This window comes from Diorhabda sublineata, chromosome 9 (genome assembly GCF_026230105.1).
Source record: "Diorhabda sublineata isolate icDioSubl1.1 chromosome 9, icDioSubl1.1, whole genome shotgun sequence".
NCBI classification, from domain to species: Eukaryota; Metazoa; Arthropoda; class Insecta; order Coleoptera; family Chrysomelidae; genus Diorhabda; species Diorhabda sublineata.
Genome location: NC_079482.1, coordinates 1,865,183 through 1,877,932, shown reverse-complemented (window position 1 = coordinate 1,877,932; position 12,750 = coordinate 1,865,183). Strand labels below are relative to the sequence as shown.

The window sequence follows — 12,750 nt, the reverse complement described above, 5'->3', positions numbered from 1 at the left end:
TTCTGATACTACGTTTGCCCATATTAACCGTTAAATACGCAATAGTGAGAAAGTAGTCTGAGAAAAGTATGACTCATTCTAAAAAACGCCTTATTTCTATTTATTTAGATAAATTTATGAATTAAACGATTAAACGAATCTCACCAAGCGACGCCACTGTTTATCGCTGCCTATCTGGTAGGAATATTTCGAAGAAATTGCGTACATACGCCTTCCGACAGCTTCCGCCAATAAAAACGTACAACTGTACTAAACAACGTCGCAACTTCAAACTTGTAGTTAGTAGTATACGAGGGGGTACCCAAAAATAACCGGAATACTCTTCATTACAAGTAATACATTTGTCCCAGCGGTGCTTCTTTCTTTATGTCACCAAATCGTCGTCCTTTCATGCCCCTTTTCACAAGAAAAAGTCGCACGGAACCAGATCAGGCGAGTAAGGTGCGTGGGGCATCGAAAACTAGCCAACGGTGATTGTTGAGTGTGCAGATGCGTTGTCATGGCGGAAGAACAAGTCACCTGTTGGCATGAATCGGACTCCAAGCGTTTTTAAATTGAGAAAACCTCGATTTTTCCCCATAGCATCATTTAAACAGTTTTGCAGCGTTTTTAGCGAGTAGAAAACAAAATTTTACGACGGCGCAACAGCAAAAACGGTCACTGGCGACGAGCGGCAGAAATCAGTACTACAAAAGCTCCTATTCCTATTACTTTTGGATACCCCCTCGTATTTAAGTATTTTCCGTTGTTCCAAATTTTTATTAGTTCATCGTGTTTCTAAATTTAGACTAAATCGATTAAACTATCGTAAATAACAACGGAACTTTCTCGATAATAAATTTCGTTATAAAAATTAGAAAAAAATATATAAAAAAGAAGAAGAAATCGTCGAATAAGACAGGTATTATCTTAATTATTCGGGGTACTCCAAACGTGAAAATAACGAAGAATTTACTCGTGCGAAATCAGATACTTGATTACGTGTGAGTATTTCGTGAACTACCCTCGTAAAACCAGATCGGAATGTCGCCGAAATGTTCGCGGCGAGCATTTCGAACTTCTCTCGATGTTTTTCCTTTTTTTTTTTATAAATATTTCCGAAACAGTTGTACGTGAATTTTACGGGGAATTTCGAAAATAAATAATATACCGTGTGTTGCAAAAAAAATCGCATTTAAAAATACAAATCGCCGCATCTGTGAGTACGGAACGATTTGAAAGTAAATGTAATTTGGTCGACAGTAGCAGGAAATTACGTCAGACGGAATTTGAGTTACGTTTAAGTATTTTTTTTTTATATATATATTTCGGATTTCTTTCTCGTTTCTGGCGTAAGTATTAGTTTAAAATTAGACCCACTAACTCACGAAAATACATGATAATAACACAATAAAACGTTATCTGTGATTACTCATTTCTATCTGTATCTGAATAACAAGAATTGTTGATACAAGGACTATGAACTGCGATAAAGAGAATCGGTCGTTTTCGAAAAATTCACCCAAAGTTATAAAGGATAAACTTAATTGCAATGGATCCGAACGAATGGAATAAAAGGGGTGGTGACGCCTTGGTTTCGTGCGTACCCCAAAAACCACCCTTCATACAGTCGTTCGACGCGGATAATCAAAGTTTAAATTAATTTTCTATAATCTATTTTGATGTAGGAGAAAGGTGTTGCCTTTTGAAAATGATAAGATTTATGGAACGAAGTTTGGACGGGCTAAAAACCTCGTGTATTGAATACTATTTAGCCGTATTATGGGATTTATTTCAATAAGTATCAATTTGTCGATAAAGATTCATTCCAAGAAATTCTTTGCAATAAATTTCACCTAAATTACGATTGTGAATTTTCCCATATAGCGACGAGGTCCAAGTTGGATATTTTTAATAGTTTATTATGAATTCTGGTGCGATTAGTTGATAAAGCGGTTGACATTAATTTTGACTTCACTTTTGACATCAATTATTCAGTTTTGACATCTATTCATACTTCAAGTTTGACACCACTTTTGACATCAATTCATCCACTTTGACATCGATTCTTACTTCAGTTTTGACATCTATTCATACTTCAAGTTTGACACCACTTTTGATACTAGTTTTGACATCAATTCATCCACTTTGACATCGATTCTTACTTCAGTTTTGACATCTATTCATACTTCAAGTTTGACACCACTTTTGACACTAGTTTTGACATCAATTCATCCACTTTGACATCGATTCTTACTTCAGTTTTGACATCTATTCATATTTCAAGTTTGACACCACTTTTGACACTAGTTTTGACATCAATTCATCCACTTTGACATCGATTCTTACTTCAGTTTTGACATCTATTCATATTTCAAGTTTGACACCACTTTTGACACTAGTTTTGACATCAATTCATCCACTTTGACATCGATTCTTACTTCAGTTTTGACATCTATTCATATTTCAAGTTTGACACCACTTTTGACACTAGTTTTGACATCAATTCATCCACTTTGACATCGATTCTTACTTCAGTTTTGACATCTATTCATATTTCAAGTTTGACACCACTTTTGACACTAGTTTTGACATCAATTCATCCACTTTGACATCGATTCTTACTTCAGTTTTGACATCTATTCATACTTCAAGTTTGACACCACTTTTGACACTAGTTTTGACATCAATTCATCCACTTTGACATCGATTCTTACTTCAGTTTTGACATCTATTCACATTTCAAGTTTGACACCACTTTTGACACTAGTTTTGACATCAATTCATCCACTTTGACATCGATTCTTACTTCAGTTTTGACATCTATTCATATTTCAAGTTTGACACCACTTTTGACACTAGTTTTGACATCAATTCATCCACTTTGACATCGATTCTTACTTCAGTTTTGACATCTATTCATATTTCAAGTTTGACACCACTTTTGACACTAGTTTTGACATCAATTCATCCACTTTGACATCGATTCTTACTTCAGTTTTGACATCTATTCATATTTCAAGTTTGACACCACTTTTGACACTAGTTTTGACATCAATTCATCCACTTTGACATCGATTCTTACTTCAGTTTTGACATCTATTCATATTTCAAGTTTGACACCACTTTTGACACTAGTTTTGACATCAATTCATCCACTTTGACATCGATTCTTACTTCAGTTTTGACATCTATTCATATTTCAAGTTTGACACCACTTTTGACACTAGTTTTGACATCAATTCATCCACTTTGACATCGATTCTTACTTCAGTTTTGACATCTATTCACATTTCAAGTTTGACACCACTTTTGACACTAGTTTTGACATCAATTCATCCACTTTGACATCGATTCTTACTTCAGTTTTGACATCTATTCATACTTCAAGTTTGACACCACTTTTGACACTAGTTTTGACATCAATTCATCCACTTTGACATCGATTCTTACTTCAGTTTTGACATCTATTCATATTTCAAGTTTGACACCACTTTTGATACTAGTTTTGACATCAATTCAACCACTTTGACATCGATTCTTACTTCAGTTTTGACATCTATTCATACTTCAAGTTTGACACCACTTTTGACACTAGTTTTGACATCAATTCATCCACTTTGACATCGATTCTTACTTCAGTTTTGACATCTATTCATATTTCAAGTTTGACACCACTTTTGATACTAGTTTTGACATCAATTCAACCACTTTGACATCGATTCTTACTTCAGTTTTGACATCTATTCATATTTCAAGTTTGACACCACTTTTGATACTAGTTTTGACATCAATTCAACCACTTTGACATCGATTCTTACTTCAGTTTTGACATCTATTCATACTTCAAGTTTGACACCACTTTTGACACTAGTTTTGACATCAATTCATCCACTTTGACATCGATTCTTACTTCAGTTTTGACATCTATTCATATTTCAAGTTTGACACCACTTTTGATACTAGTTTTGACATCAATTCATCCAGTTTGATATCGATTCTTACTTCAGTTTTGACATCTATTCACATTTCAAGTTTGACACCACTTTTGACACTAGTTTTGACATCAATTCATCCAGTTTGATATCGATTCTTACTTCAAGTTTGACACTAGAAACGGCGCATACATTATCGACCCTATTTTTTGGTTGAAAAACCGACGCCATGGACCTTGCCTGTAGATGGAACAATCTTTGTCTTCTTTGGAGCCGATTCTACCTTTTCAGTTCATTGTTTTGATTGTTCTTTCGCTTCGGGTACGAATTGATGCACCCGGGTTCCATCCATGGATTTTCTTCAACATTTCCGGAGTTAATGCCTTTCCAATGAAAGTTTTCCGACACATAAAGATCTTTACAAATGGAAACGTTCACTATTGATGGCTGTCAAACAAATACTAAACAACGTGGCGTCTACAAACTTGAAACAACCGCCATCTCTAGGTCAGGCCGGATACTTTCGGAACCATCCCTCCATAGTGTAAATGACAACCCGAATTACGATATACGTTATCGAATATAAAATCCATTGTGTCGAAATTAATCTATCGAAAGATAATAAAATTTCCCCTGATATTATATTGAAAATAAATAATTTAAAACACAGATAAACTCGTGTATCCTCGGCGATAAGAATTTATAAATATCTCAAAAATAGCGATTTATTTATAAACTCGTCCGACCCACGTCATAATTGTTTTCGTAATAAATTGTTTGATTATGAACTTAGTATTTACCTTGACGGTTTTTAAAATAGGCAACGGCGGAAAAACTTCACGTCGAATAGGCGATGAACTTGAAGATAAAAAAGAAAATCGACATGTGACATTTCGAAAACAACGATTCCATAGTTTAAAAACTGTTTTATTAAAATTAATTCGTCATTTCCTCTGACGGAGAGGCGTCTGGTTTCGTACTTCCCTAATAAATGTTTGAATGTGTCGCATTAATGAAATTATTTTTTGAAATTCGGCCAAATGTAGGTGGTTTTTCCAAAGAACGTGCAGCTACATAGCAGTGACGTGTTTCCACGAATTCATTTTTCAAGGATACTCGTTAAATTCCTATGTGCAGGATAGGACTGGCCGTTGTATCAAAAGTCAAAGTGTAATTGCGACGTATTCAATTTTTTGATACGTCGTAACCCCTTTTGGCTCTTATTATTTCGTTATTCAATTTTGGACATTTGGACGTGGTCCAAATGATCGCACAAGTTAAAATCGGGCGACTGTGATGGCCTAATCGGTACATTCTTCTTTTTCGATGCTCGGGATCGTCGTCATGCTAGAAAATAAATTTTCTGGCAACCACACAATGGCCAGAACGTAATACATTATCTTTTAATATTTTTTATAACATTATTTCTTCATAATTCCTCCAAGTTTTTAATCGCCCTTTCTCCAAAACATCCCTAAACCATCACCGAGCTTCCTCCAACTCAAATTTTTTTACAACGAAATTTTTAAATCGCAGTATTTCAAATTTACAATCAAGTTTTTAAAAAATACCTGGAGACGTCCCTGTCCAGGAACAGATATTTGCTTTATAATCGCCTTTCCTCCAAAACATCCCCAAACCATCACCGAGCTTCCTCCAACTCAAATTTTTTTACAACGAAATTTTTAAATCGCAGTATTTCAAATTTACAATCAAGTTTTTAAAAAATACCTGGAGACGTCCCTGTCCAGGAACAGATATTTGCTTCCTAATCGCCTTTCCTCTAAAACATCCCCAAACCATCACCGAGCTTCCTCCAACTCAAATTTTTTTACAACGAAATTTTTAAATCGCAGTATTTCAAATTTACGATCAAGGTTTTAAAAAATACCTGGAGACGTCCCTGTCCAGGAACAGATATTTGCTTTATAATCGCCTTTCCTCCAAAACATCCCCAAACCATCACCGAGCTTCCTCCAACTCAAATTTTTTTACAACGAAATTTTTAAATCGCAGTATTTCAAATTTACGATCAAGGTTTTAAAAAATACCTGGAGACGTCCCTGTCCAGGAACAGATATTTGCTTTATAATCGCCTTTCCTCCAAAACATCCCCAAACCATCACCGAGCTTCCTCCAACTCAAATTTTTTTACAACGAAATTTTTAAATCGCAGTATTTCAAATTTACGATCAAGGTTTTAAAAAATACCTGGAGACGTCCCTGTCCAGGAACAGATATTTGCTTCCTAATCGCCTTTCCTCTAAAACATCCCCAAACCATCACCGAGCTTCCTCCAACTCAAATTTTTTTACAACGAAATTTTTAAATCGCAGTATTTCAAATTTACGATCAAGTTTTTAAAAAATACCTGGAGACGTCCCTGTCCAGGAACAGATATTTGCTTCCTAATCGCCTTTCCTCCAAAACATCCCCAAACCATCACCGAGCTTCCTCCAACTCAAATTTTTTTACAACGAAATTTTTAAATCGCAGTATTTCAAATTTACGATCAAGTTTTTAAAAAATACCTGGAGACGTCCCTGTCCAGGAACAGATATTTGCTTCCTAATCGCCTTTCCTCCAAAACATCCCCAAACCATCACCGAGCTTCCTCCAACTCAAATTTTTTTACAACGAAATTTTTAAATCGCAGTATTTCAAATTTACGATCAAGTTTTTAAAAAATACCTGGAGAAGTCCCTGTCCAGGAACAGATATTTGCTTTATAATCGCCTTTCCTCCAAAACATCCCCAAACAATCACCGAGCTTCCTCCAACTCAAATTTTTTTACAACGAAATTTTTAAATCGCAGTATTTCAAATTTACAATCAAGGTTTTAAAAAATACCTGGAGACGTCCCTGTCCAGGAACAGATAACTGCTTTCTAATCGCCTTTTCTCCAAAACAACCCCAAACAATCACCGAGCTTCCTCCAACTGACATTCCATTAGAATTTTTTTAAATCACAATACTTCAAATTTACGTTCAAGTGTTTAAAAATACCTGAAGACGTCCCTGTCCAGGAACAGATAATTGGTCGATCATAACACATGTTTAATTCTGTACGGTGAAGTTTGTTTTCGAACGCAATCGGTAAAAATAAAATGCTCGAAAATACAAATTTTAAATTGAAAATAAAAAGTTTAATTCGAATCCTGACGATATTCAAACATTCAAAAATATATCAAGTTTATTTCTAATACTGTAATTCAACGAAATTTGAGTATTACCTAAAGGATTTGTAAAAAATTTGTGAACAGAATTTCAAATAAGTCAAAAATTTGCTTCCCATTCTCAAAAACCGAACACCAATAACACATCCATGTATTTTCTAAGAGACATCCTGTATAATTTCAAATAAAAAATATAATTACAACGTTCATTATATTTCTATAAAAACGACAGATCTGACAACGATGTAAATACCACCATAATACAAAAATCCTTATAAGTTTCACGTTGTTTTTGAAATTATACAGACATTCTTAATTAAAACATCACCCTGTAAATACTTTAATATGAAAGGAATTTGAGGAAACAAAAAATATTCGATTAAAAATATAGAATGATTCTCTTAATAATGATCATGACATTCGCAGTTATTTTTAGATACATTCGATTGACTTTTATAAAAACAAAATCTGCATGGTTTGAAAGCAAGGTAAGCATATTATACTACAAACTAAAAATAACAACTGAATAACATTTAAAACATTATTTGAATAGCAATTGTTCTGAAATTTGTATAAGGTAAGGTAGGTAGGTTTGTTGTCAATGTCACCGTAATTACTTGATTTATATTTTATTTTACTGGTTCCAACGAATCAACTATTTAGATAAATAAAACTGTTTCCTGGTTCGTAATTTGAAATATTAACGATATAAATTTACCTACGAATGCTTATTTATTTACGAAACAGAAACCAAATTACTAAACCAAATCTAGTAGTAGGTCAATTATTATTCCAGAATAATCTAGAATTTTCATCAACATATCTAGTTAAAACAGGTTTTTAGGCTTTTATTATTATTTATAAGATCTATAAGTACCTATTAACCATTAATCGGGGATTTATTTTATTAAAAACAAAGTAAAGAGAATATAAAAATTGAAATCGATATGTACTTCAAAATATTTCCATTAATTTGTCTTACCTTATTTAGAAAAGATTTTTATCTGATATCTCGTTGTATGGCACTTTACATCACCGCCTTAAGGTTAGATAATATTCAATTCCATTCATTTTGTCGATATAATGGCAAAGAACAATGCGAAAAGCACGTAAATCACAATTGAAACACAAAATTTGCAAGTTAACAAACGAAGAATAAATATTTTGTTTACCACTCGGGCAAAATGGCCGGCTTGTCAAAGTCACGTGTTCTAGAATGGTCCGTTTGATTTTGATACACAAGAGTTGAAATTAAATTTCTTCTTTTACGAATTTAATCTAACAAGTAATATTATATATTCCACGAAAAAAAGAAGAATTTGTTTTGTTTTAAACAAAAATGAACTTAAAATAAGGAGTACTTATGGAACATTTTCTGATTACCTGCTGCTAGAGATAAATAAATTTGAATAAGCATCACAATTATTTTTAGTTGGATTTTATTTTTTTAAAGACAAGTTCTCGTTTTATAACAAAAGATTCATTAAAAAAAATCATCACACGTGCTTGTAATTATGTGTAATTATCATACGAAAGTATAGTAATTAAAACAAAAATTCTATTGATATGTTCAATGGAATAACATGTACTTAACAATGTTTGAATAAAAAATTATTACAACAATTATTAACTGTGAAAATAATGCTAAAATATTGAAAATATACAGAAAAATTCTAATTATTCATTCGGAATACGTGAATATTCATTTGGTGTGAAATATTTCAAACTCTACAAATAGAAATATATTCAAAATTAACCTAAAATAACGCGAACCGAATTTAGAAATCGACTAGATAAATAAATTGTGTAAACAGTAATCAAATCAATAGACATCTAATGTTAACTGCTAGTTTTATTTTATTCATAAATTGTAGAACGATTTTATACTTGAAATCAACATGGATCAGTGATATTATAATAAAAAAAATACATATATGAATAAATTAATACATATAACGCTTATATATTGTCGTTCTTCAACGTATAGAGAAAAAAAAAACAGTTATACCTAGAAATATCACGGCTTATTATTTTTTTTTTCAATTGTAACTTAATTATGATTATAGTCCATTCATACTGCTGAACGTGTATAATGCTATAAATTGCTATAAATTGGATAAACTTGGAAAAATACCACCATAAAATAAACCTATAGACATCGAAGATAACTTAACAATCAAATCCACGAGATTTTTATACTATGCAACACTTTTACTTTGTTTGACGTTGGCTACAACTTTGGTTGATTAAATATCTTTATCCATGTAACTTGTTTTGTTCATAATTTCACCCTAATTGCTTTATTGACTTCAAACAGGGTTGAATTAACAGATTGTTTTTCAAGAATTCTTCATTGGAAGATAGAAACATATACGATGTCAGTAATTTATTACTAGACTTCAGAAAATTATACACAGGGGATTAGATTACAATGCTTGAGGGGTTGTTCTGGCTTTCTAGATGCTATATATCTAAAAAAATATCTTCTGCCTCCAAATCACATAGATTTCTCTCAATGTGTGAGTATCAACATAGTAGGCCACCCCATTTCTTTCCCTTTTTACAATAGCTAAAAATAATTGCATAGGTAGTGGGAAAATATCATTTCTACTTCCGGAATGATTTAATGGTACCAAATTAAAGGTATTCCATGCTATAATTATCATTTGGTTGTTGATTTATTAACCTTATGCTACATTTCGATCATTTTCCCAAAACTAGTCAAGAAATTTGAAGATATAATAATAGAAATATGCTCCAAATACTGTTGGGCCTTTCTTGGACCTCTATGGATTCACCTGGACCACTATATCACAGATTTAAATGATATGATGATAATTTGATACAAATGGTATCAAATTAAAAGTATTCCATACCATAATTATCATTTGGTTGTTGATTTACCAACCCCCTGCTACGTTTCGATCATTTTCCCAATATTAGTCAACAAATGTGAAGATATAATAATGAAAATATACTTAAACTCCTATTGGGCCTTCCACGGAGCTCTACGGATTCATCTGGACTACTATATCACAGATTTAAATGATATGATGTTAATTTGGTACAAATGGTATCAAATTAAAGGTATTCCATGCCATAATTATCATTTGGTTGTTGATTTACCAACCCTGTGCTACGTTTCGATCATTTTCCCAATATTAGTCAACAAATTTGGAGATCGAACAATGAAAATATGCTCAAACTCCTATTGGGACTTCCTTGGACGTCTATGGATTTACCTGGACCACTATAACACTGATTTGGATCATATGATGTTAATTTGACACAATTGGTATCAAATTAAAGGTATTCCATGCCATAATTATCATTTGGTTGTTGATTTACCAACCCTGTGCTACGTTTCGATCATTTTCCCAATATTAGTCAACAAATTTGGAGATCGAACAATGAAAATATGCTCAAACTCCTATTGGGACTTCCTTGGACGTCTATGGATTTACCTGGACCACTATATCACTGATTTGGATGATATGATGTTAATTTGACACAATTGGTATCAAATTAAAGGTATTCCATGCCATAATTATCATTTGCTTGTTGATTTACCAACCCCCTGCTACGTTTCGATCATTTTCCCAATACTAGTCAACAAATTTTGGAGATCGAACAATGAAAATATGCTCAAACTCCTATTGGGCCTTCCATGGAGCTCTACGGATTCACCTTAACTACTAGATCACCAATTTGGATGATATGATGATAATTTGACGCAAATGGTATCAAATTAATGGTGCCCTATGCTGTTATTATCATTTGGTTGGTGATTTCTTAACTGAAAGATGTAAAAACTGGATATATTGTAACAATGAACTTTTTCATTAAACTGTTGATGATAATCCACTAGATTACTTAGTCTGGCAGTATTGAAAAAACGTGGGACATCTAAATCCAATTTATATCGATTATTTTGTATGATATCATTTTTCTGTTACTCTTAATATGTAATAATAGGAAGATTTTGTTTTTATTTAAGATTAGTTTTTTTATTTAAAAAATTTATTATTTCTTTCAAACAAACTGTAATTATCAATAACATCATACCATTATTGACTCATTGTATTCTATAAAATTATATATAAAGTTGTTCATTCGTATCAATAAAATATTGGTAAGTCTAAAATTAACTCGTTTCTTCGGTATTTGTCATTTTATAATGTAATTTAATGAGCAATTTTACAATGATAATAAAAGTAAATCGACTCGAAAGTTATTAAAATTTCATAACAAGTAGAACAAATTGTTTATATATCCGATTTATAAGTATCATTGAAAATGCGAGGATTGATTTTCACATTAAGAGGCACCTGTTGGATATACATATACAAATGTAGCAATTTTAACAACGCGATCTTTATTATAAAAGTATACGTAGACAAACCAAACAATTTGATGTTTACATGTACCAAATTAGTTTAATATGATTTAATTATTAATCAAACATGTTTTTATCAATCATATGTTTAATAAAATAAGACGAAATAAGTTTATTTTAATTAATAAATATTTTTTGTTTACAAACAAGAAAAGTCTCAAATTTAGAAGGTTGGTAGTAAGGAGAATCCGCTGAATCAGCTGTTATCTGTTATCCTATTAAAAAAAATTAACTTACCAACAAGAGTTTTCTGGTCTAGACCCTTTAACTCCCGAAGCCCTTTGTCGTAAAAACGACTGTAGTTTTTGTTTAACTTCCGTACTAGCAACCGCACTCTCCTCATGTTTTTCCTTTTTTCGCAGCACTTCCAGCTGCTCCCGTTGTCTCAGCTCCTTCAAATGATTTTGTCTCTCCCAAAATTGCTCCAAATGCTGACGTAATTGTTGTTCGTGTTGTTCAGCTAAATGTTGCTGTTCGCGCTGGAACTGTTGCAATAAAATCTGATGTTGGAGTTGTTGTTGTTTTTTGATCAGCTGAATTTGCTGTTCCAACTCGATTTCAGGTGGGTCGCGATGCTGTTCGGCCATATCCTACATTAATATCGAGTACATTGCACTTTGCACTAATCACACACTATAAAATAAACACACTGGAACTAAAATAAAGTTTTACGAGGTCATACCGGTCGCGACCAAACTTGAACTAACCCAATATTCTTGTCTAAACTAATCTTGCTTGCTGAAATAAAACTAGGAACTGAATAACACAAATGAAGTGGTTTGCGATGTTGCCTACTTGTCAAACTCCCTTACAACCCAAATAGAAACGAAGAAAAATCGAAGAAATTTATTTAAAAAGTTCAAATTATAAAATTTAATAATTAAAAAACGATGTAACATTGCAATTTTTAACGTTTACGTTAAATAATACACGAGAAAAATGGGTTTGTACTCGTAGAAGCAGTTGGTTCTATTACGGTCACGTATGTTGGCAATATTGTCATCTCGTAAGCTGTTTCTAACAAATCCGATATCGGCGTTGCCACGTTGAGAATAATTACGTGATAAATACGTAATATTTTTTTTTATATTTTAATTAAAAAAATATGATTTTCAATTTTCAAGTTGTAAATATTTTAAAAAGTTGATTTATTAGTATCAATTAATTTGAGTTGAGTACAATAATAATGATATTAATAGTTGGATTTGACTTACGTCGTATTATATCAAAATTTATTATGTTTATTTTAAAAAAAGTATACAG

General features: G+C 32.3%; 1 protein-coding gene across 3 annotated transcripts in view; it reads right to left on the bottom strand.

The window, feature by feature from the left end:
- The window catches only part of LOC130449035 (histone deacetylase 7), a 33,821-nt gene extending 21,360 nt beyond the window's left edge, over window positions 1-12,461 (bottom strand). The window contains exon 1 of one of the 3 annotated variants that reach the window (XM_056786671.1): window positions 11,725-12,461. In XM_056786671.1, coding sequence (XP_056642649.1) covers window positions 11,725-12,074 — 350 coding nt within the window. In that variant the 5' untranslated portion in view covers window positions 12,075-12,461. Of the gene's footprint in view, window positions 1-8,073; window positions 8,378-11,724 lie in introns of those variants that run through there. The other 2 variants (XM_056786672.1, XM_056786673.1) reach the window with 2 other exon arrangements.
- Between the last annotated feature and the right edge of the window lie 289 nt (window positions 12,462-12,750).